Source organism: Eumetopias jubatus, unplaced genomic scaffold, assembly GCF_037043125.1.
Source record: "Eumetopias jubatus isolate StellerSeaLion01/CBP00866 unplaced genomic scaffold, mEumJub1_p1.0 scaffold_5, whole genome shotgun sequence".
NCBI lineage: Eukaryota > Metazoa > Chordata > Mammalia > Carnivora > Otariidae > Eumetopias > Eumetopias jubatus.
Genome location: NW_028274811.1, coordinates 111,132,742 through 111,157,535, shown reverse-complemented (window position 1 = coordinate 111,157,535; position 24,794 = coordinate 111,132,742). Strand labels below are relative to the sequence as shown.

General features: G+C 50.5%; 1 protein-coding gene across 2 annotated transcripts; it reads right to left on the bottom strand.

Moving 5' to 3' along the window:
* Positions 1-2,271: 2,271 nt before the first annotated feature.
* On the bottom strand, positions 2,272-24,327 carry SPARC (secreted protein acidic and cysteine rich). 2 transcript variants are annotated; one of them, XM_028106658.2, is made up of 10 exons: positions 24,220-24,327; positions 14,211-14,280; positions 12,654-12,719; positions 11,945-12,032; positions 10,333-10,454; positions 8,238-8,358; positions 6,241-6,374; positions 5,402-5,550; positions 2,923-3,071; positions 2,272-2,458 (listed from the first exon to the last, which is right to left on the bottom strand). In XM_028106658.2, the coding sequence occupies exons 2-10, from the start codon at positions 14,265-14,267 to the stop codon at positions 2,430-2,432; spliced, it is 915 nt and encodes a 304-aa protein (XP_027962459.1). In that variant the 5' UTR covers positions 14,268-14,280; positions 24,220-24,327; the 3' UTR covers positions 2,272-2,429. The 2 variants fall into 2 exon arrangements, with proteins under 2 accessions (XP_027962459.1, XP_027962460.1); XM_028106659.2 differs by having other exon boundaries at positions 12,654-12,716.
* Between the last annotated feature and the right edge of the window lie 467 nt (positions 24,328-24,794).

The window sequence follows — 24,794 nt, the reverse complement described above, 5'->3', positions numbered from 1 at the left end:
TAGGTATATCATAAACATTTGTTGAATGAACAAATGAATGAATGAACCGTTAAGAGACTCTTAAAGATAGAGAACAAACTGAGGGTTGATGGAGGGAGGTGGGTAGGGGATGGGCTAGATGGGTGATGGGTATTAAGGAGGGCACTGGTTGGGGCGCCTGGGTGGCTCAGTCGTTAAGCGTCCGCTTCGGCTCAGGTCATGATCCCAGGGTCCTGGGATGGAGCCCCACATCGGGCTCCCTGCTCAGTGGGGAGCCTGCTTTTCCCTCTGCCTGCCACTCCCTCTGCTTGTGCTCTCTCTCTCTCTCTCTGGCAAATAAATAAATCTTTAAAAAAACAAAATAAAATTCTTAAAAAAAAAAAAGGAGGGCACTGGTTCTGAGGGGCACTGGGAGCTGTATATAAGTAATGAATCACTGAATTCTACTCCTGAAACCAATAGTGCACTGAATGTTAACTAAGTAGAATTTAAGTAAAAATTTAAAATAAATAAATAAATCGTGAGGTGGCTCAGTTGGTTAAGCGACTGCCTTCGGCTCAGGTCATGATCCTGGAGTCCCGGGATCGAGTCCCACGTCGGGCTCCCTGCCCAGCGGGGAGTCTGCTTCTCCCTCTGACCCTCCCCCCTCTCATGTGCTCTCTCTCTCTTTCTCGCTCTCTCAAATAAATAAATAAATCTTAAAAAATATATTTAAAAAAATAAAAAAATAAAAATAATAAATAAATAAATAAATCGGTATGAGGGGGTGGAAAAGAGAATGGATGGATGGTGGAAGGAGATAGTTGCTTAGCCTGGTGCTTCTCATAATGAAGTTCAGTAATGAGAAAAGTTCAGCACACAGTTCATAAAATAAGTAAGCTTGGGGCACCTGGGTGGCGCAGTCGGTTAAGCATCCAACTTTTGGTTTCGGCTCAGGTCGTGATCTCAGGGTCATGAGATCAAGCCCCGTGTCGGGCTCCGTGCTCAGGGGGGAGTCTGCTTGAGATTCTCTCTCTCCCTCTCCCTCTGCCCATCCCCCTGCTCTCTCTCTCTCAATAAATAAATAAAAAAGTAATCAAAACTTGTGCTTATAGGAACCATACATTCCCTGTGTATAAATACACCCCCCGTGTATAAAGACACCCGTGTGTGCACCAAAGCAGTGTGTTTGCAAATGTTTGCAGCTGTACAGTTTTGTGTAGATGCGTCCATCCTTGTGTCTGCATGTCAGGGTAATGAGGTGTCTAAGACTGAGACACATGCAAAATCACTCAGGAAGGCAGTTTCTAAGTCGTTACTTTTTATTTTGAAAGATTTGTCAAACTCCCCACATCGGGGTAAGAGTTTGCACAATTAATAAGGAGCAGCTTTTTCATGAAATGCTTGGAGGTGAACGAGTTCTCAGCCTGTGAGATCCGACCATCCCATTGACTTTGAAGTTTCTCTTGATTAATAGAAGAGAAAAAGGTGGGGAGGGGGAGAAAAGAGGAACATGCTAGAAACCGAGGGAAAGACCTCTTGGGACAGCTACCCAAATGTGAAAAAACAAAACAAAACAAAACCAATTCACCAACTCCACTTTTTCTACTTTACAATTTTCTACACCTCACTCTTGACCTTGGCCTTCCTGGTCGAAACCGCCTCCCAGTCCTGCGTTCCCCAAAGACAGCTAGGAGGGGAGAAGCCCTGTAGGGTATGGTGATCCACCCTCCGGGGCCTGGTGGATTCCAGAGTGCTGATGGTCCACCCCGGCTCCCAAAAGTTTGGACAAACAGCCTAACATGAAAAGAAAGGGCACTGAAAGATGGAGGGGTGGGGAATGGTGAGGAACTGGGCTTATGTGAGTGTTAATATGTTTTCCTAACACAGGCTCAGGGCCTTTCTCTGGGTGACAGCCTTGTTATCTGCGGTTCCAGCTGGTGGGGTCTGCAGGGCTTTCTCCCACTAGTGCCCTAGTCCCAGAAACATCTCTGCCAGCATCACGTGCCTGTTACTTCCCTTTGCCCACCTTCAGGCCACGTGGGGATGACCCCCTGGCAACCAATACCTTGAAATAAAATGAACACAGAGACTAACTTGGTGAGTATTAACTTCAAACTGAGAAATGAAGAGAAAATCTGAAGATGCAGGATGTGTGGAAGGCAGACTTGAGCAGATCAAAGTTCCCACCCATACGCCACTAGGACACGGGGCAGCACAGCAAATGGCGAGAGAAAAATGGGACCGTTAGCAGGTGAGCGAGAGGTGTCAGCAGCCGTGTTACAGCTAAGAATGTCACGACTTGGGTTACAGTTTCCATTTTTAGCACCGTTAATGTATTCATTTAAATCTGTATTAGCACCTTGTCCCCAGGCAGAACAACCAACCATCCAAACATTTTAAACATTGGGGGAAACAGGAAGGGCAAGATCAAAGGGGGAGGGCCCGGTACTGCAGAAGGAGGCGTGGGTTTAGATCACCAGATCCTTGTCAATATCCTCTGCAAAGCAAGACAAGAAAACAGGATTAGAAATGAGCCCTGTCTGGAGGAAGATGCGCTTCCCCAGGAGTCGGTGGGTCCCACCCATCCCCGGGCCAAGGGTCAGGGGACCAGCCCAAGGTCACCCAGGAAGTTGGGGACTGAGGACTTGGTCTCCCTGCCCCCGGCCTGTTCCTGTCACTTACACACGCTGCCAAGTTACACTTCCTGTCCCCTCTCTAGGTGCCTGCCAGCTCCCAAAATAGCACTAGGCACAGACTGAGCGCTATGCTTGAGGAAGGGAAAGAGAAAGCGGATGGACAAGACTGCCTGAGACAGCAAGGCCCGCCCAGACAGGGAGAGCACAAAAAGGAGTTAACGAGGCCCAGAGAGCAGAACCGGGCAGGGAGGATGGACACACAGATGACAGAGAAAACAGAGGGGAGTTGGGGAGAGGATGGTGGCCCCTTTGCTCAGACACTCACGCTCCTTGATGCCGAAGCATCCGGCCCACTCGTCCAGGGCAATGTACTTGTCGTGGTCCAGGTCACAGGTCTCAAAGAAGCGGGTAGTGCAGTGCTCCATGGGGATGAGCGGCGCACGCAGTGGGGCCAGCTCCGTGTGGGACAGGTACCTGCAGGCGAGAGAGGGAGGGCCTAAGGACACTCCACGAGAGACAGGAGAGACAGCGAGCCTGCCCCACAGGGCAGAAGGAAGGGACGTGAAAGCAGAACAGGAAGCCAGGATCCCGGTCTACCCCCTTGCTGTACCACTGACCTGCTGTGGGACCTAGAGCAGGCGCTGCCCACTCTGAGCCTCTGTTTCCCCTCCATCAAAGAGGGGAGAGTTGACCATAATGTCTAAGAGCCCTTCCTGTTCTGAGATCCCATGGATTCACAACAAAGGTCTCTTGGTGCATTTAACTGCTTCCTAATCGGCTGAGAATTGGGGCATAGAAACTTAAATAGAAAATAGAAAATATTCTGCCATTGGTAGCTCAAAATCTGCCATAAAACAACAATGCGTGTTTCTGGTGGACACACATTTATGTAGCTACAAATGCACAGAAAAAGAGTCTAAGGGTACCTGGGTGGCTCAGTCGGTTAAGCATCTGACTCTTGATTTCAGCTCAGGTCATGATCTCAGGGTTGTGAGATCGAGCCCCACATCGGGCTCCGTGCTGGGCATGGAACCTGTTTAAGATTCTCTCTCTCCCTCCGCCCGACCCCACTCTCTCTCTTTAAAAAAAAAAAAAAAAAAAAAAGCCTCTAAAAAGAGATACGTCAAAATAATAACAGTGCTGCCTTCTGGGGAGAAGTGGGAAAGGACTGGGATTGGCAGGAGGGTCAAAAGAACCGAAACCTTCATAGAGCTTGAATTTTTGTATATCATAATGTGCGAGAGGGAGGCCTTCTCATTTCTCTCCCACTGTCCCCCACTCCTGCTCCTCCAGCCAGCCTTGACTCCAGAGCACATGTATGAATTTTTTCCTTATTTCCCAGAGCCCTCAAATAGTTGTCCTGAAAACACTCTTCCCCAAGGGGCTGCACTGCAATTCCAATTTTCTCTCTAATCCCCAGACCCCCTCGCCCCACCCAACTCATGGAAGTAATCACACAATGTTTGAACCACAAGGAATACTCCCTCCCCTTACATAGTATATCGGTGGGAAAAACTGAGGTCCCAAGGGGGCAGGGACTCAGGCAAGGTCACCATGCAGCTCTGGGATAAGAAGAGGGGGCGGATGGATCTCCTGGCCTAGGCTGGAGCACTTTCCCAGATGCACAGTCCCCGTAGCCCCAGTGGGAAGCCTCTCTCCTGGTCCTTTCATCCTGGTGGAATCCAGTTGCTCAGCCTGAGCTCCAGATGTCCCCCTGACTTTTTCCTTCCCCCTTCACAGTGAGTGACTCAGTTGGATCCCAGCCACGGAATGAGCCTGGGAGAGAAGCTGCAGGGAGTTTCCCAGAGCTCAGGAGACCCCAGCCCCAGGGGGGTTGCCGACAGGGTGGACGGGCTCCAGGCACACAGCCTGGATGGAGAACGAGGGGTGAGCCTCCAGAGAGGAGCATCCCTGTACAGAGTGTGCTCCCCCAGACACATAAACAGGGTGGCCCGCCTCTCTATGCTCCTCCAAGAACACACAGCAAGAAGAGACCAGAAAGCTGCAGTGAGGGTTGTGACAACCCCCGCATGGCCTCCCATGCAGCAAGCCACCACCTGCGCCTTCTGGGGGCCTTTTCACTTTTCCTTCCATTGTGAGCAGCAGATCATCAGCCACATTGTGAGCGTCCCAGGGGCAGGGACCGTGCCAGCCCTGATTACTGTTAAATCCCCTGCCCTAGAATAGCGCTGAGCACATAATAGATGCTCAGTAAGTGTTCGTTTGCTGACAGCCGCCTGCCTGCTCGGCCATGGAGTTGCACGGCGCTTCAGGACTCATTTGGACAAGAGGCAAGAACAATGAAACCAAGGACTTGCAATGAGGATGGGATTGGCTGTGTGGATTTTTTAAGAACTCCCCGGGCCCATTTGCCTGGTTGGGGCGGGGTCTCCGGGCTTGCTGAATGAAGGACTGAGAGGATGCAGGCTGCCCCCCCAACCTCCGCCGCACCGCGCCATGGAGTCTGCACTCCTTCCTAGCTCACTCTCCCTCAACTCATGGATACCCAAGGCCAGCACGCCCAGGGGTCAGGGGGATTTTCAGTTCCCGCCGACGTCTGCTTCTTCTGGCGTGCAAATGTACTGTGGCTTTCTTCCCCTCGGGTGTGAATCTTTTCTCCTCTGCCCGGTCCTTCCCACCTTGACCCCCCACACAGACTGTGGGCTCCGGGGCTGGGGGCGGCAGAGGCTGCTCAGAGGTTTTCGGCCAGACCCAGCGTGCCTACCTGCCCTGACCTGTGATGCCGTCTACTCCAGCGCCAAGCCAGAGCAGCCCCCTGTGATCCTGCCTCGCGGAAGCCTTACCCATCAATGGGGTGCTGGTCCAGTTGGCCAAACTGCCAGTGCACGGGGAAGATGTACATGTTGTAATTCTTCTCGAAGTCCCGGGCCAGCAGCTCCACGGGGTGGTCTCCGGCCTCCAGCCTCTTCTCGTTCTCATGGATCTTCTTCACCTGTGGGAGAAGATGCCGTGTGACGAAGGGTCCAGGGGAGATGGTCCAGGCCAGTCAGGGCCCCTCCACCGCAGACAGTAGGCCAGAGCCAGAAGAGACCAGCCACGGCCAAGGTTCAAAGTGAGGGAAGGAAGTGGCAGACATGGGTACCAGCCTCTCGTCCACAAGAGTGGAGGCCTGGGGTGATCTCAAAGCGTTCTATCTCCACAGAGCGGCTGCATCAAACTCACCTGGGGAGTTGGTTAAAATGCAGCTTCCTGGGCCTGGTTTCACAGAGACACTGATTCTATAGGGCCCTGGGCAGGGCTCAGGAATCTGCACCTTATCAGTACTCCAAGTGCTCGATAGATCCAGTAAAGTCTAAGATCCACAGACTCAGAAGGAAAAAGGAATAGGGCAGTCTGTGTCCATTTTGTTTGACACTGGGCTAAACAAAGTGAGCAGGTATCTTCATTACAGGATTTCTCAGAGTCTTTAAGGGGTGAATGCATACTCTTGGCCTCCAAAGGCGGTGAGAAGTCTGTGTCTAGCACCCAGGATAAGGGCACTCATCAGAGCAGGGGAGTAGGCTTACCCTTGGGGGCCTAGTTCTAGGAATGGGACTGTGGACCTCAGCCAGCCCGGGGCCAGGAGCCAACTCGCTCAGTGCCAGGCAGGGACCCTGGAACAGGCCGGAAAGAGTGCACTTACTCGCAGCTTCTGCTTCTCGGTCAGAAGGTTGTTGTCTTCGTCCCTTTCATACAGAGTGACCAGGACGTTCTTGAGCCAGTCCCGCATGCGCAAGGGGAATTCAGTCAGCTCGGAGTCCAGGCAGGGGGGGATGTCTAGGGTCCAAAACACAAGAGTTGTCAGTACAGACCCGGACTCTCCATGCCTGAGGGCCAACATACTGGCCAGACCACACTTCCCACCCCAGGGCCTCCTCCGACAGCTGTTTCAGTCAGAGGCCTTGGCACAGTGAGTGGCTTGGCCTTTCTGGGCCAGTTTCTTCACACCACAGTGAGCACAGGAGATTCTGTGGAGGGAAGAATGCTCTGCAAATGGAGACACAAAGACATGTCTGCTCTTCCCTTGGCCTGATCTGACTTGCTGAGGTGACTCCTGCATCTCTCTGCATGATGGGGCCTGAAAGCAGAGGCCCAGGTCCCACGCCGGGGATGCCAACCATTGGGAGGGGTTCGAGGCTGTGAGGCTGAGGAATAACATCTACCCACAGGCCCAGCTTAGCTGTGGTGGGCAGGTCAGGACTGCTTACCCACCAGAACATTCTTCGTGATAATGATTCCATCCTAATCTTTAGAACTTAGAAACCCAGAATGTCAGAAAAAGTCCACTCCCTTTTTGGACTTATTAAAGGTCAGCATGGGGAGAAGGGGCTTGTTCAAGGCCACATTATCGGAGCTCATCCACCATCCAGGGTATGTGCTTGTCCCGGGGCTTAGAGGCCTGTCCTTCCCTCATCCTAAGTCCAGGGAAATTCCCCTCTGTGGTTAGGACCACTACCTTCTCCACCACCAGCTGGGGAGCGGAAGGGAGCGTCTGTGGGGGATGCACTAGGAGTTGGAGCAAGGGAGCAACATGCCCCAGAGGACAGCGAGAGCCACTTGGTAAAGGTCCCCTTGGCACATTCCTCAGTCTCACTGCCTAAAGACTCCTGTCAACCTTCCTCCCCTAGCCTCCTCATTTCACACCCGGGGCCCCATAACTGGGAGAGTGGGGCTGACCACAAGAGAACCTGGTTTTCTCCTCCACCGTTCTGCACTCTGCACACCCGAGGCAGGTGAGTGGCTCTCCCCAGTGCCATCTGGTGCCAGAGCGTACCAGACACACAACATGGGTGTTATCTTGGAGGAGGACTGGATGTGGCCTTGGGTGTTTCAAATGATAAGGAGACGGCCAACGCTGAAGGAGGCACCTGGGCCAGTGGCATCGGCCCCTGGCATCACTAACAAAAAGCTAGACAGTATCCTGACTTCCCTTCCCGCAAACACCTGACTCCCAGGTTTCTAGAAGAGGGTGGTTAATCATATGTCTTAAGTGGACAGATAGGGATGTGATGGAGTGATCAGGCCAAGGATGCGATAACACTGAGTAACAGGGCCGAACGGGGACTGGCAGGCATGCCCCCTATCTTAAAGCATTCAAATTCAAATATTGTAAAAATAAACTTTATAGGCCCACGGCTGCCTGGTTGGCAGTCAGAAGAGCATGTGACTCTTAATCTCAGGGTCTTGATTTCGAGTCCCCATGTTGGGTGTAGAGATTACTTAAATAAATTAATTAAATTAATTAATTAGTAAATTAATTAAAAACAAAAACCACTTTATAGGTGGTTTTTTTTTGCATTGTAAAATGTTGAAGCAGTAAAGATTTGGGTTAGCCCTATAGAAGAACATCCTCATCATTAAAGAAAAAGAATGAGTTGTCTTGGATGCTAGTGAGAGGCCCCAAAAATCCTCCCTGATCTTGTGCTTCCACAACCACTCAGTCCTTCCTGGGAGGTGTCCTGAATGCAGAGTTGAGAGGAAGCTCCTCATAGACAGTCCTCTCATTTTGTAAACGGCAGCCCTCTAAGAGGCTCAGAGAGGGGAAGAGACTTGCCCGATGTCACAAAGCACGGGACGGCAGAGCAGCTCAGTGCTCTCTCTGTGAGCTGGGAGGCTGGCAGTGCCCAAGGACAGACTCACATTTGCAAGGCCCAATGTAGTCCAGGTGGAGCTTGTGGCCCTTCTTGGTGCCCTCCAGGGTGCACTTGGTGGCAAAGAAGTGGCAGGAAGAGTCGAAGGTCTTGTTGTCATTGCTGCATACCTGTCGGCAAAGCATAGAGCACCTCGCCTTCATTCCCAAGGCCTGTCGCTGGTACCACCGTCTTTGCCCATTTCAGAGATGGGGACACAAAGGGCCAACAAGGAATGTGATTAGCCCAAGATCACACAGGGAGTTAGTGGCGGGGCTGCAAGAAGAACCCACTCTTGGGGCTCCCAGGCCAATGTTCAGCCCCTGCTGAGAGCTTCTGTTGGTCTCTCAGCAGAGGTACGACTGAATAAGGCTGAGATAGGGGAGAAGAAACCTAGCATCTCTGGAAAGGATGAATTAAAGATGGGGATGGCAAAAAAGCACAGCGTACAGGGGAAAGTTAACACAGCAAGCCTGGGATTGTTATGCTTAGAAAGGCCTGCTTGTGATGTTGGCCCTTGGCTGGCATCTGGGAACTTGGCCGGTAAACAAGTCCCTGCACCACTATAAAACTTTCCACAGATGATAAGAATGCCTCACTGTGCCTAGATCGCGTGTACAAACAACACGGTTTATGCTGAATGTCTGCTTTCCTTCTGGGAGTCTGGAATTTGGGTACGTGCTAGGCAGCACTCAATGAAAACTTTGAATGCTAAGTCGCTAATGGGCTTACTTGAGCAGAAACATTGCTCACATGTGGCTGCATCTCCGTAGCTGGGGAAAGAGTGCTTTTTGTGAGACCCCTCATGCAGGTGGAGAAAGTAAGCAAGCCTGTACCTGGATTCTTCCAGACTCTCCCTATGTCTTGTTCCATTATTATTTAGCTGTGTATCTTTAACATGTTACCGTAATAAGTCTTCGCTGTGAGTACAACCCTACATTGAGTCATATGAGTCCTCCTAATGAATCTCTGTACATGTGGGTGGCCAAGCAGAGGTGCCTGAACAAGGACAGTGGCAGCAAGTATCTGTGTTAGGAGGCAGGGAGCCTTATGTCGCACCTCCTGCACATACTTACTTAGAATTGCGTATATATCACTGCAGAGGGAGAGTTGATGGGAACTGGTGACCAGTGGGATGCGGGTAGAGGGATAAGGAGGGAAGAGTTAACAATGATGCTAAAGTTTGGAACCCAGAGAAGTTGTATTGGGGAGAGACTAAAGATGGAGAACCCAGATAGGAGGTTGTGGGAACAATGCTAATACCAGATTTTCTGTCCTGAGCTAGGTCATCACCAGCACATTGGTGGTCATGAGTGGGCACTCAATAAGTAATTGCACAGATGGATGGATGGATGGATGGTTGGATGAAGAATGGATGGGTTTGAAAGATTTTTTTCTAAATAGCATATATTGGGGGGCGCCTGGGTGGCTCAGTGGGTTAAGTGTCTGCCTTCAACTCAGGTCATGATCCCAGGATCCTGGGATCAAGCCCCGCATTGGGCTCCCCACTCAGTGAGGAGTCTGCTTCTCCCTCTGTCGCCCCCCCCACTCATGCTCTCTCTCTCAAGTAAATAAAATCTTAAAAAAAAAAATAACTAAATAGCATATATTGGGTACTAAGTACTAAGTACTACCTAACAAAACCCCACAACAGTCCTAAGAAAAAAGACTATTTCTATCCCCAGAGATGAGAAAGCTGAGACTTGGAAAGGTTCTGCACTCGGCTAAGATCTCACAGATAACAAGGGCGGAGATGGGGTTCGAAATCAACTTCAGTCTGAGCCAAAACCCATGTTTTTGGACCTGATACTTTGCTAGGCTGCTCCCAAGCCGAGAAAGGCCCTATCTCAGTGTCTGATGTTCTTAACGTATTCCTTTCTGGATCTGGTGTGGAGCTGGGAACCTGCTGGTGCTGAATAAATTCTTGCTGGTTGCTAGAGGGACCCAGTGACGGGCAGAGCCTTACCTCCACTTTCCTGCTGTGACTATCTAGCGAGGGGACTTTTGAGACTGGAGCTGCCCCATAGAGCCACCGAGCCACCAGTGTTGTGGGCAGCTACTCCTCATGTTTACAAGGGCCCAAGCCCCCAGCCCCCTGCCCTTACCTTCTCAAACTCGCCAATGGGGGAAGGGCAGCTGGTAGGGTCCTGGCACACGCACATGGGAGTGTTGTTCTCATCCAGTTCACACACTTTGCCATGTTTGCAGTGGTGGTTCTGGCAAGGGTCTGGTAGAGAACAAGGGCATGTAGTTAGCACCACCGGGTCCACCCCAACCCACCCAGATGGATCCTTGGGCAGAACTCCTCACTCTGGGCAGCCCTGAGTCCTCCTGTCTCTTCTGCTGAGCCCAGGAGTTGGCACTTAAGGGAGAAATTGGCTCAGTCTGGGGATTAGAGATTCAGTGTGAGGTCAGGGTCAGGCACATTTTGGGGAGCTGCAGGCTTAATCTGGGACCCAGAAGCACTGGATACCATATAACTCCCTTGAGGATTGAAGCAATCACTGTGTTTTCAGCTCTCTGTTCCTCAGTGATAGTGAGGCATTTTTGGATCATAAAATAAACTTTCAAAAATAAATAAATAAAATAATAAAATAAAATAAAATAAACTTTCTAGAATGACTTGGAAAATCGGCTGTTGTCAGGGAGCCAGGGAGCTGTGAGGCCAAGCAAAACAGACTTGAGTGGCTGTAAAGGAAAAGGGAGAAGCGCCCTGAGGCCCACGCCGAACAATAGAGCCCAGCTGTGTCTGGTAAACACCGGATGAGGGTGGGCCTGGAGAAGGGAAGGAACGGACTCAGTAGATGCCCCTCCGCTCCAACAAAAACTCTATGCCCTCGGGATGACAGCTCAATCTGGCCGTTTCCTCCTGATGCATGATGTGGGGTATTTGAGTCATTCTTTATTGGATGCCTGCCCTGCCAGGCACTGGGCCAAGTGCTCTTGTGCCTCATCTCATAACCCTCCAGCCATGGGGTGAGGGTCTACGTCTGCATCAGTCCTGTGTTAGAGATGAGGAAGCTGGGCTCAGAGGAGCTAAGTAGGCTGTCGGAGGGCGCTCTCAGCAGGAGTCAATGAATTTAGAGGCAAACCTAGGTGCCTTTGCCTCCCAAGTCCATGCTGTTAACCCCTTGGGTATGATGTCTCTCCACTGTGTGGGATGGAGATGCCAGCACGGTGGGCTGGAGGCGGAGGCCCTAGGACATTTCTCTCTTTCTGGCACCTGCTCCAAGCATAGCATTATATGAGCTCTATCAGGTTCCCAGGCCTTATTTCCTGTGCAGATCAAATAAGCTAATGCGTGTGGAAACTCCTGGAGTCCCTTCAGGTCTGCACCCACTTGGGGCATGGGCTGAGACAGAGGTCGTCTAGGAGTGCAGTGACCACATGGGACCTGTGACCTCTGTGGGAACGTGAAACCCAACTTTGGCATCAGGGCAAATAGCTGTGAGGGGAGAAGGCCATTTCCAGCTTGGGAACATCCCTTCCTGACACTCAGAGCACAGACAGCCTGGCTATACATAGATCATGCCCAGATTCCAGAGAAGATTTCCAACTTTCAAGTCAACACTCTTTCTCCTCCACAGCCCACCCTGCAAGGAGGAGCCCACCCTGAATTTCCTTAGGAAGGAAACTCACGTAGGCTGTCCCCATGCCCCAGGCTCAAACAGCAGAGGGCAAAGACTGGATATGACAAGACACGAGAAAGGGACCTACTTTCAGCCACCACCTCCTCTTCAGTTTCCTCAGCACCTTCATCAAATTCTCCTACTTCCACCTGCACGGGGTTGGCTCCCACAGGTCCCTGGGGTGGAGGGAGAAGGGTGAGTCAAATGGCTCCTACCCTCAGGGGTAAACCCTGGAGGGGACTTGCCTGGAGCTTCAGGTCCCACAGGAGGAGAGACAAGCTGGAAAGGTGTGTCAGGCCCAGGGTACAGGGAGCACAAATGCCAGGGTCCAGAATTTAGATGGACTTATACAGGCCCACCGAGATGCCTCAGAGGGCACCAGGGGTGTTGGGACAGGAGGGGTACCAAGCCCACCACCCCCACCAGCCATACCACAGCAGGTTCCCCTTTATGTTTAACGTATGGGGAGACTGTGGGTGACCACCTAAGAAAAATTGTCCTGCAGCCTAAAATTAAAAAATTTCAAAATCATAGTTCCCAACTCTAAGGTGTCATGGAAGGTTTGGGAAGCATTCAGGAATGTGTCAGGATTGGGGGACATACAGGACTCAAATCTATGATTTTATGAATGGAACAGAAGAGAAAGCATCAATGGAGGACTTGTCTGCCAAAATGCCAAAATGCTGTGTGTGCCCATGGGAAGGGGCAAATGCCCCGTTCCAGGGTCGAGACCCCACAGCACCCATCGGGTTTCTCCAGGGAATGAATGTGGAGTTCTGGGCTCCCCACCAACCTACCTCTGCCACCTCAGCCACGGTTTCCTCTACCACCTCTGTCTCATCAGGCAGGGCTTCCTGTTGCTGCTGGAAAGAGAAAATGGAGTTCAGAGAGGTCAAGGCCAAGGCCAGCTTGAAGTGCCTCCAGCCAGGGGAGCTAGGAGAGCAGCTCCCTAGAGATCCCCAAGGCTGTGCCTCAGGGACTGCCATGGGTGGGGTGATGAGGGCAAAAGATAAGCCAAACACAAGGGTCCTATGGAACTCTGGAGCACCCCCCTTTCTATATTTTATATCTGGGGCATCTATCGAAGATTTAGCTTAGAAAAGCATTTCCATTGCTTTGAACTCCTATGAATCTGAAAACCACTGAAGCAGACGAACTCCTTTCAGTTTAGAGTGGGAAAACAGAGACCGATGGGGCAGGAACATCATGCATGTTAACAGATGTCATTATCTTTCCCACAAGTATGATATTATTATTGTGATTTTGTGATTCCTTCTTGCCATGTCAACTTGGGAGTAAGAAGAAGCAAGATAACATGCAACTTCGAGGTACCTGGCTGGCTGGGGCTGCTTCTAAAAGTAATGCTAACCTTGCCCAATCTTTTGGCAGAATCTACCTGCCAGAGTCTACCATCACTCACACCTCCTAGTGGAGAGAGGATGAGGGAATCAGGGGTTGAGAGAAACGGTCGGTCGGCCACATGCTGCTTCCTCCCTCTTCCAGTAATGGCTTCCGGTTTGGCTTTGGATGACCACTGCTGGCCCCCTGCATGCAAGTCTTGGAGGGACTCTCGGTCCGTCAGGGTGCTCCACACTCCCCTGGCCAAGAAGCTGGGCCAGGACCCAAGCCCAACCAGATCAGTTCTCCTTGAATTGTTTTTCAGTCTTCTTGGCAAGTTTTCTCAAGATGTGAAACTGCTGGAGCAGATCTATTCAGATGGCTGCATCTCCAAGACGGTCTGTTTGTTCTTACCTCCCAGATCCTGAACCTGCGCTTTTCCAGTCCTCCCCAATACCTTTGATTTTATAATTTGCCCGTCTCCTTTCTCCCACTAATTTGGCCAGATTGGAGCCTATTGCTTGCAACCAAATAGTCCTCACTGATTTGGAAACTAACCAGCCCTCTCTGTTCACTTTCTCCTTACATGGAAATCTTTCTTCCCCAGACTCTCCATCCAGTGGTCCTCATCTCAATTTTTCTCCGTGCTTATTAGTGTAAGAAGCAATCTTTTTAAAAAATAGGCCTTCGGCTCAGGTCATGATCCTGGAGTCCCAGGATCGAGTCCCACATTGGCTCCCTGCTCAGCGGGGAGTCTGCTTCTCCCTCTGACCCTCCCCCCTCTCATGTGCTCTCTCTCTCATTCTCACTCTCTCAAATAAATAAATAAATAAAATCTTAAAAAAAAAAACTAGGCCACACGCTGTTGTTACCTTTTCTTAAAAAAAAAAAAAAATAGGTAAAATAATGAGATAGGGACATCCCCGACCCCTCCAAGCATCCAAGGCGGGCAGATTGGATGCCACTGAGCTGGTGGTGGGAGGAAGACCAAGCAGATATGCTCTTTAGGTACTTACAGGGGCTGCCAAGGCCTTCCCGGCCAGGCAAAGGAGAAAGAAGATCCAGGCCCTCATGGTGCTGGGAACCCTGTGGGGGGACACAGATTGAGAGTTGAGTGAGCGGGGAGCTTCCTGATGGAGAGCTCCTTCTGACACAGAATTCCTGTGACATGTGAGGTAATTTTAGATGGTGCGTGTTAAGTTATAGTGAAAGATGAGAGAGAAATGTGCTTCTCCTCAATTCTCTTCCAATCCCGACTATATGAAGAAAAAGCCTCAGTCTGGTGCTAAGATGTCTTTAGTACCTTTCTAGCACTCATCTATCTCCTTGTAACAGAGAGCAGGCCTCTGGCTCAGAGCCTCCACAGGAAACTATATCCAGCTGGAATTCAGCAAAGTTGTTTTGTCTTCTTTGTGTTTATTTTTATAGTTTCCTTCCATTTATGACAAAAGACAAAGATTTCTCCATATATGGTAAAGATATAAAGTCTCTTTTGTCAGTACACTTATTGAAGTTTTTAAGTAGTGGTTGACCAAAGGTGGTTGGCTAACTAGTCAAGCCGGGGCAATACTGAGGCAGATCATCTTCAAGGACCCTTAAATCCCTGACGTTCTAGGATTCTTTTGTTTGTTTTCTTAGCCCCTTAACCCTCCTCCTCTTCCTGTTCCTCCTCCTTCCTACCCCGTCTGAAAGGAGGAGGGGGGCAGTTAATAGCCTGTCAATTTGAGACAATGAGATCTACCTTCTAAAACAAAGAACAACAGTCTCAGAGTGTGACCAATGGAAACTTGAAGGTAGCCACATTTTTCTCTGCTCTGCCCAGAAGGGGCAGCACTTCTCTGGAGGGAAACTATCCAAATACTTGGCATGTGTTCATGTTTTCTCCTCTTTCCCCTTCACAGCTAAAGGATGTTAGCTGAGATCTAGAACATTCTCCTGCCCTGGTCACTGGTGAGACCTCATTCTCCAGATGCTGAGCTCTTCACTCCAAAAATCTCATGACTGCAAGGGATTTGGGAGCAGAATCTTCTCTGATGGTTCATTGCCAAAATGCCATCTCTCACAGAGGAACTGTAGTGGGGACATTTTATTTCATGTTCTCACTAGATGGACTTCTATTTCCAAATGGCTTTAGAAAGCTCTCCCTTGTATGGATCTAAATTTGCCTCCCTCAAACTTCTGGTCTACTCTGTTCCTCCTCCTGTGGCTACACAAAACAAGAGTGCTCCCTCAGGCCCTGAGCAGCTTTTAGTCAAGGTGACCAGTGACCATGTCTTCCCTCTTTTGCCCCCACAAACTTCTATATTGGGCTCATCATCCCTAGTTCTTGCCAAGACTTTTCAACTGGCAAGCACCTTGGAGATTCCCTGGCACCGTGGAAAAAAAAACAACAACAAAACACTTGGCTTGGAATTAAATGCCAGGGGTCCTTGATCTGCCTCAAAACTATCTGGATGTATTGGTTAAATCGCTTGTCCTCTCTAGACCTTGTCCCCCCTTCCATTATTGTGAGGGCTAGACTAGGTAAGCTTTGAGGTTGGAGACTGGGTTCTTGAAATGCCCTTAAAACGTTGCAGGCACATGCTGATCTTGGCATGTGTCATTAGCTGTGGTATAACCCTTCTTCACTTGTAGTATTTGAACAATAGAAATAGGCAGAGGAAGAGCAGACTTCATACTGACCCTTTGTTGTATTAAAATAGACACAAAACCTCACCTCCTATTTCATGGCATGTGTTTGAAATAAAACTAACAGAAATTTAGAGGAATCAGCCTGGGGGCCTGGCATTGCGTCACCCTGGCTCCAGCTCCCAGAGGAGTCCAATCTTCCAGTCTTCCCTTTCCAGGCAGCTGTAGAATGTTCCTGCCCCACACAGTTGTATGCTTGTTCCCTCCCAGGCCTAGAGGTGGAAAAATCTCCCTGCTTGCTTTCCCATTTGGAAGATACAAGCAAGAGAACCCTGGCCTATGATTTTGTGAATGGAACAGAAGAGAAAGCATCGATGGAGGACTTATCTGAGACTGTTTCAAGTCAAAGGGGCAGAGTGAGACTGGTAGCTAGAAACACAAAAAGGTGTCGTCTGAGCTCCAGTGACAGAAGTCATGTCATGGACTTGACTAGTCCATGCTAGGACTGGAAATGTAATAAGCTTCCGGTTAAAGAGCCAGGAAGACCAACATCTCCGGAGTCCGTGTCCTTCATCTGAGCGGAGCAACCACGCTCCCCTCTCTGACCGTGCTCCCCCTCTCTGACCAGCTCTGGTCAGCTTTTTTGTCTGCCTCCCCACCCTCTTCCTGCACATCTTTCCCAGGAGCACGCTCACCCTTCCTGCCGTTGGTTTTGCAGCGAGAACTGAAAAATAATTCTAAATCTTGTAGTGCTCATAGTGTCTAAAGGCCTCACATACATGCTGTCCCCTGGGAAGCTCTGACACACTGGCAGACAAGGCACGGGAGGGCCCTTAGTCCCACTTTCCCGATGAGCCTGTGGTTGAGAGCAGGAAATTGTGCAACATTCAGGCCTCTTGCAAGTCAAACTGCCTTGACAAACTCCCTTCTCGTGCGTGGAGTGGGGCTGGGCCTAACAGGGACTATGTTCCATCCCGTGTGGGGGTGGAGGAAAAAGGCAGAAAAGCAGTGACAGTGTTAAGAAAATGACCCCAAATCTTAGAGAAAGAGTTATTTTCCAAATCTGGGGTTCTGCCCACTGCCCAGTGCTCCATCACCAGTCCCAGAACCCTTTCTCTCCAGATGATGGGATGAGAGGAAAGGGGAACAGCTGCACGGCCATACTTCCTACACATGCATAGGACCCCTCCCTGAGGCTCTCTGAAACAGGTCTGGCAGCCATCCTGCACAGCTCATGGGGGGCAACAGTAACCCCAGGGAGGTCACGACACAGAGCCAAACCCCAGCATTCAGAACACATCCTTTGCCATCAAACCTAAATCTGGTATGCCCAGTGAAAATCTCAACAGCTTTGTAGAAATGACTAGTATTAAATGAAAACTCCTTCCTTTGTATCTCTTTAGTTTGTGATGATGCCTACGTCTATCCTTTCCAAAGTGTTTTGACAATCAGGCATCCCACTGGAGGCTCAAGGCGTGTCTTGCGGTCCCATAGTGCAGCTGAGAAGACTGAGGCCCAGAGAGGGGAGGAAACCTTCCAAGAGCCCCAGGGAGTGAGCGGCAGGGCTGAACGAGGCCCCGGGCAGCCCGATCACCACGGGCCAGCTCTTCGTCTCACAGTTTCTCTTGGCAGCTGATCCCTCCCAGGTGCTCACCTGAATGGAGCCCAGTTGGGCTGTGAACTGGCCCGAGGTGCAGGGAAAGGAGGCTGGGCCAGGGCAGGAACACGGGGTGTGTTTCCCTTGGCTTGGTGGTCATCAAAGGCAGACACTGCTCACCCCCACCCCACCGCCACCTCCTCCTCCTGTTCCGTACATCAAGTCCCTTCCTTTTGCCTTTATTTGCTCTGGAGACGGCTGAAAACCCGTCCTTGGCTGCCAGCAGGACCCGAAGCCGAGGTCACTTCTCTCTCTTTAGAAAGACTCTGGGGATGGAAAAGTACAGCCAGCCCCCCAGTTCATCTCCCTCAAAATATAAAGGGCCTCCTTCGGGCTCTCCCTGGACACTGAAAAGTCCCTGAATGTCACAACTGGGGGAAATCTCAGACTCATGGAATTTTATAGATTTTGAGTCTTGGAATCATGGGCTCTTAAGAACGGGAAGAACAGAATCTGAGTTGTAATCATCAAATCTGATTTGAGTAGAGAGGTTTACGGAGCAGTGCAGTCTCATAGAACCCTTTGGAGATGATGAATTTATTCTATATCTGCATTGTCCAGTATGGTAGCTACTGGCCACATGTGGTTGCCAAACACTTGAAATATTGCTAGTGTAAATGAACTGAATTTTTAATTAGATTTCATTTTAATTAATTTAAATTTAAGTAGCCACATGTGGCTAGTGGCTACCACATCAGAGTGGTTATAAAGGTAACCAGTGGTCAGGCAGAGTGGTTATGCAATGTAGCAGAAAGGCAAGCACATGGGCTCCGGAGATGGAATGTCCAGGTTCAAATCCTCGCTCTGCCACTTAGCAACTTGTGTGACCTTCAGAAAGTGACTCTCCCACTCTGGGCCTCAATTCATTTCTCCATCTGTAAAATGGAAATAATACACCTACAAGGCTCTTGGGTGATTTATATGAGAGAATACAAGAAGTAAGCAGTGTTGTTTGGAAGAGCATCTTAAAATCTGCGGATCCCAGAATCTCCATCCCCCTCAAGAATCCAGGGCAAGAATCCCGGCTCTTTGTCTGTGGCCCAGGGAGAAAGGGTGTTGGGGTGGAACAAAGGAGACATTGCTCCTCTTGGTCAAGGGGACGCCAGCCCAGCCTCCAGAGAACACAGTGACGAAGGCTGGGCCCCAGGCTGGCCTCTTAGTTAGGCTGCTGACGCACACCAAGCATCTCTCTCCCACTGTTTGGCTTGGAAACAAGGGTTCCAAAAACACACGTTCCTGGTAAACAAGCCCAAAAAGAGAAAAACAAGTCTAGAGGCTAATAAAGGAACCCCCTCTGTAAGCCAGGCCCGCCAGGGAGCTGGGACTTGGAAGGAGGTCCGAGCCAGGCCAGAGAGGCGCCACCGCAGCCGGTTCGGCCACACTTGGACTCGCCGGGGAGCAAGCACAGCCCCTCGGAGGTGGTCTCGTGACATGGACGTCGGGAGTCCTGGGATGCAGTCTTGGCAACGCAGCTCCCAGCTCACTGTGCAAACTTAGGGAAGGTTCCTCTCCTTCCCGGACCACACCTGGCCCTGCTCATCTGCACAACGAGGAGGTTGTTTCAGATCAGTGGTGGTCAAAATTATGTAAGCCCTCTCTGTCAATGAGGTCTTCTGCGGAGTCCAATATCTGAAGCAGCTAAAAGCCTTTCGCATTTGTTGAAACATGAGTTCATTACAATCTGTTCAATGAATCAGCTTGAAATTAAAAACAAAAAACAAAAAAACAAAAGCAGGTACAAGGGGAGTTGAGATGGGGGCTGAAAGTCCTCCACACTCAGACACCGCTGAGACGCCTTGGAGCATCTCTGGGGTCTCCTATGAACACACTTTGAAAATCCTGGGGCAAGGTGGTCCCTGAGGTTTCTTTCAGCCCTGACTTTCTAAGTCGGCTCAGGCAGAAGCCTTTCAGAGTATCATCCCTCCCAGCCTGTCCCTTGAGTCTGAAAATTTTAATATTTCTTGCTGGAAGGGAAGAAGCTAATGGGTGCTCAAGCCTCGAAGTGAAGAGGTTCTGGGGCAACTCCAAAGCAGCCCTGGAGTTCGGGACTAGAATCAGCCTAACCGAGGTTCCACAAAGGCATCTAAGATGCCACGTTTCGCTCTTTCATGGTGGTTAGGAGAGGCCCAGGGTGGAGCTTCGGGCTTTCCTCCTTGGCTCCCTCTATGGGCCACTGCTGCATGGGGGTGACCACAAAAGGAGGGGCCGAGAAAGAACGTCAGAATCCAGGTTGTCACATACCAAAGATAGCAAATACATGGTGAAAATGTCTCCACCTGCTCCTGCAGTGCATGTGGCAGACATTACTAAGCGATCACATGACCCTTCCCCCTAAAGCACAGGGTGGCATCTGAATCCTGAACACAGTTCTTCTGGCAGCCGCTACCAATGACTGGTGTTGTCAAGCCACGTGAAACCTCTTTGCCACGCTTCTGATTTTGAGGAATTGAGGCTCAGAGAGGGAAAATAACTCACTCAAGTGTCACACAGCAGGCTGGTAGCGACACTAAACTTCCAGATGTTCAGAAACATCCAGATGTTCACCTTGTTTTGCTCTGTTTCTTTTTCCATCTGATCAGTCTGGGATCCTAACGCCATGACTAACATAAGATGACCCAGAGGGATCCCCAGATGAGATAGGTTAATATCAAGTTTCTGAAAGAACCTAGTTCTGGACAGAGTTGGTGTCTCTATCCATATTTTTTTCTCTATAGACACGAAGCTCTATGTCTTGAGAGTGAGGGTAGAGCTAATTTCCTGTCTAAGACATCTCTTCCTCCTGGATAAGAGGAGACTGCTTTTCTAAATAATTCTGCCAAGTCACTGCTTGCTGGCTCTGGCTTTGCCCAGCCCAGCCATCCCTGAGTTCAGGGTTGGGGTCAGGATCCAGGCTCTGTGCTGTAGAGAAAAGGCAGTAGCTTCATTAATCCCCAGGTTTGGCTGAAAGGCTCAGCTCCAGCCCTCTCTTTCCTCCTTTAAAGACGGGTGAAGTGAGGAGTGGGGGGAAGCAGCCACCTATTAGCCACATCATGCTGCCCTCATGGCAAAGGCCACACTGGCCAGCAAAGAGAGAGAAATACTGCTGTCACTGATCATCCATAGGGCTTGTTGCCTACAGAAGGAGGTGTACGGGCGTGAAACCAAAGTGACCAGATGAAAACCAACAAAAAAAGAAAAAAAAAAGTGAACATTTGGACATGTCTGAACGTCTGGAAGTTAGGCACAGGCATCAGTTGGCTGTGTGACCTTCGGTGATTATCCTCCGTCTCTGATCCTCCGTTTCTCTACCTGTAAAGCACAACCAGTGATTTGGTCCTGGATGTGTACAACGTGTCTACCTCCTTGTTGTAACCTGTAGTTACGTCTGGCTGGGTGCATTCGCATGTGGCTACAAACGGCAGTCTCGTCTGCACCACCTGACAGTGTGTCTATCAAGGGGACCTCTGGCCTCGAGGACCTCTACGTGAAGCTGTGTGGGTGTCTTCAAGCGTCCACCTGGCGCAGCATGTCTGTTGGGGCCCAGGTAGGTCAGCACCAGGGTTTGTGTGTGCATCGAGTTGTATACCTGGAACTTGTCTGCGAGTCAACGAATGGCTCCGGGGGGCGGGGGGGGGGCGTGTGAGGGCATGACCCTCTGGATTGGCGCACGTGTGGAGGCATTTATTTTGAGCTGTGCCAGTGGGTGCCTGTTGGTAAAATTAATGTTTACAGTCTACTCCTTGTGGGTTTGTGTCCGTCTCTGTTGATCTCTGCACATCTGGCTACCTATCTAAATAACCTCAAAAGCCAAATAGTCTCCCATTTACCTCACATCCTGAGTTCTTGCCTTTTCTCCACCATCCTTTCCTATTTATAGCTTATTTTCAGCAAGGAAAGCTGCTCTTGTAAATAGCAATCCCCAGCCGTGCTATTGGTTGACAAGTCTCTATAGAGGGATAAAGATTTTAGCAGGACTGTTACACAACCCAAGATCCCTTAGCCCCCTCCTCTCTTGTTTCCTTTCCAACTAGGGGCACGGGGTTAAAAACGTAGGCCAGCTATTTCTTCTCATGAAAGCAATCTCTGGATTTTAGGTTCACAGGACTTCAGACCTGGAAGGGCCCCTGGAGACCATCTAGATTCCCCATTTAACGGATTAGGAAAAGGAGGCCCAGAGAGGGAAAAGGTCTTCTTACCCAATGTCACTCAGCGCAAGTTATGACTCGCCTCTACCATCGCCTTGGCCAATGCTCTTTTCACACTGGAGGCTACAACACTCTTGGGAAATACGAAGGTGCCCAAATCAAAATGGATTTAAACATTTATTTTGTTTAAATGTGCCTATTAGCACTTTTAATAAAGAGAAGTTATATACAAACCCTAAGATGACAGAGCTGCCAAACAAAAAAGATGGAAATGATTTCACCAAGTCTTTGGATGCCATGTTTATTCGTTCTAAAAACCCACCGCTTGGGGCGACTGGGGGGGGCCACGGTGTACCAAGTGCTTCCTGTGTATCATCCCATTTCTTCCACACCATACTGCCTCGAGGTGACCATTGTTATTGCTCTTTAACCAAGGAATAAACTGGGGCTCAGAACAGAGAATCTATTAGTTCAAGGTCAAATGGCACCTCCCAAACAGCAGTGCAACTAAAACTCAGGTCTTCAAACACCAGCTCAGGGAGGCTCATCACAGGCCCACAGCTGCCCTGCGATCCTGGGAGATCAGCAGGGCAGGACCTAGAGTTTGCTGTCCTGATATTTGGGGATTGAGTGGGGTGGGGGACATTCAGACTGAGCCTGATGTTCTGAGTGTTTCAGTGTCCCCTCCCAGCCAGCAGGCAGAGACCCTGAAAAAAAGGTTACCGTGGCAACTCACATTCCTCCCAGAATGAGTCATGGCAAAGAAGAGCCTTTCTGTGGGTGGGACTTGGAGAAAGTTTCAAAAGTTGATTCCTTCTCCAGGCACCCCTTCCCCCCCTCCCCTCCCCCCTCCCCCCTCCCTTTGCTTTGGGCTTTGTCGATGTGGCAGCTGAGCACTGTGAGTTAACCCTCTCTTCCCCCAACCACTCCCTTTCAAAATTGTTTATCCTCCGGCAAATATACATCTGCTCCCAGTCCCACACTCCATCTCTCACATCATCATGCCCTCTGGCTCTTTGGGAAGTAGTACATCCATTTGAGTATATCTTAAGACTAAGGGCTGTGAATACCTCTTGTTCTCGTTCTCTCTCTCTCTCTCTCACACACACACACACCACCACTACTACTACTATACATAAAAATTTAAGTGGCTTGCAGATGTCTTAAAGCCCATTCATAAGCCAGTCTGTGGATTCTGGTTTAAAAGACTTTCCCTTGAAATTTTCAGATGATGTCAGGCTCCGCCAAGACCATCAAGTCCAACCTTCTTACTTTACAGATAAGGAAACTAAGTCCAAAGGACCTACTTACCTAAGACAGCACATAGAATGTGTGCTTAAGTCTGCCAACCTACTTCTTACTTGCTTCTCACTCTCCCATCAGCACTTGGAGAAGATAGAAATTTAACCCTAGAGAATCGCTAGTAAGAACATTCTCCCTGTGTTCTGCGTAGAATGCTGTCCTTTCTGGAGGAAAATGTGTGCCTCTCTGTTCTCTCTTGGGCAGACATTACCTTCCTTGAAGACATGCCTCATCTCAGTGCCCCCTTTTCCCTTGGTGTCCCTCAGACCCCAGGAAGTCCACTCACCAACCGGCCAATGGAGCCAAGGAAGGTAAAGACAGGAAAAATTGTGTCCAAAGAGGACTTAACATCCTAAAAGGCTAGACCACCATTTCCGTGTAGAGTTTGGGCTTTCTAAACATGGGGGTGTGAGGAGGTTGCCCTGGGAGTCTCTCTGGCCTGCCTTCCCCCCTTCTCCCCTTCCTGGAACATCCTCCACCACACCCAGCCTCCCAGAGGACCCAGAGGCTTGGTTGGATGATATCAAATGTCTGGGGTCTTCAGATCCACGTACACTAAGGGCTACTGCCAGTGAGTTCCTGTGCTCACACCCCGGCAGCCCAGGATGAGAACAATGCCTAACCCAGGAGTCTGACGGTGCTATTTCAGAGTACGTGTGTTGGAGGGGGAGGGGTCAGTGGGGGAGAATTCCTGGGAAAGAGACGCCTTCCCAGAGGTGCTGATTCGGTAGAGACCCTCCATTTGCCTTCCAGAGATGAATTTATCATTCATGCAAAGTTCCTTTTGGAAAACAGAACCCCTGACCGAAAACCAAGTCCAGGAAGAGTCTTCTCCTGGAATGGGGAGCAGGACAGACCGTGGCTGCCAGCCAGCCCTGTGCAGCTGTGAGCAGATCATATTCCTAGGAAAGCAGGCTGCCACATTTGCGAAGGGAGCACAGCGGAAAAGCCGGCAGCCTCTGAAACCAGAGAGGCAGGCACAGAGAAACACACACACACACACACACACACACACACACACACACACACACAGAGAGAGAGAAAACACTCCCCCAAAGACACAGTGAGATTATTTTCTGCAAACCTAAAAGGGAGACCAAGTTACACCACCTGAAAAGCAACAGGCAGTGAGTCCGTGGCTCCTGCCCTTAGCGGGAGGAGCGCTGATGGAGCCCGAAGGAGATGCGCACCCGTCCCTGACCCAGAGACCTCCCCAGCACAGCTCCTCTTTCTGTACACACACTGCAGAAGTGAACTAGGGGGTCGGGGTGGAGCAACCAGAAGAGGGAAAGGCCAGGCAGGGGGCATGCGTACCTCAGTGGCAGACGGGTGGCTGGCGGAGTGCGCTCCAGGCAGTGTGAAGATCTGCGGGAATGTGGAGGGTTTAGAGCCGGGCAACAGGAAACCACTCGGAGCTCTGGGCTGGGTCTGTCTCCCCTCCACCCCTCGGGCCCTCCTCCTCCTCCTCTGTCTCCTCCTTCTCCCCCTCCCCCTTCTCCCCACTGCCGAAGCCAGCTAGGTCTTGCATTTCTCTCCTCCTCTCCTTGTGGTGGGCTGTCCTGACCAGACTCCCCAACCCCGCCTGCCTCGTAGGTTCTGGGGCTGCTCCCTACACAGACTCGCGGAGCACCAGGTCTGGAAGGGTCCACAGGAATCATCCGGAACCACCTCCTCCTTGTTCAGACGGGAACTGAGGCTTGGAAGGGGCAAGCGATTACCCAAAGGCCCCCAGGGGCAGAGCCGGGCCCAAGTGTCCTGACTCCCTGACCAGTGATCTTTACAAGATGAGGCAATGTGGAGGAGGGCATTGCCATTTCGAGGGGACCATATCTGTGACAAAGGCAAAGCCAAGCCTCGCCTCTGTACAGACAGAAGCCGCCTCTGGTGGC

Coding starts and splice junctions, on each gene's coding strand:
- SPARC (XM_028106658.2), bottom strand. CDS start 14,267: ATGAGGGCCTGGATCTTCTTTCTCCTTTGCCTGGCCGGGAAGGCCTTG. Junction 12,720..14,210: donor GGAAGGCCTTGGCAGCCCCT/GTAAGTACCTAA, acceptor TTCTCTTTCCAG/CAGCAACAGGAAGCCCTGCC. Junction 12,033..12,653: donor CCGTGGCTGAGGTGGCAGAG/GTAGGTTGGTGG, acceptor CCTCCACCCCAG/GGACCTGTGGGAGCCAACCC.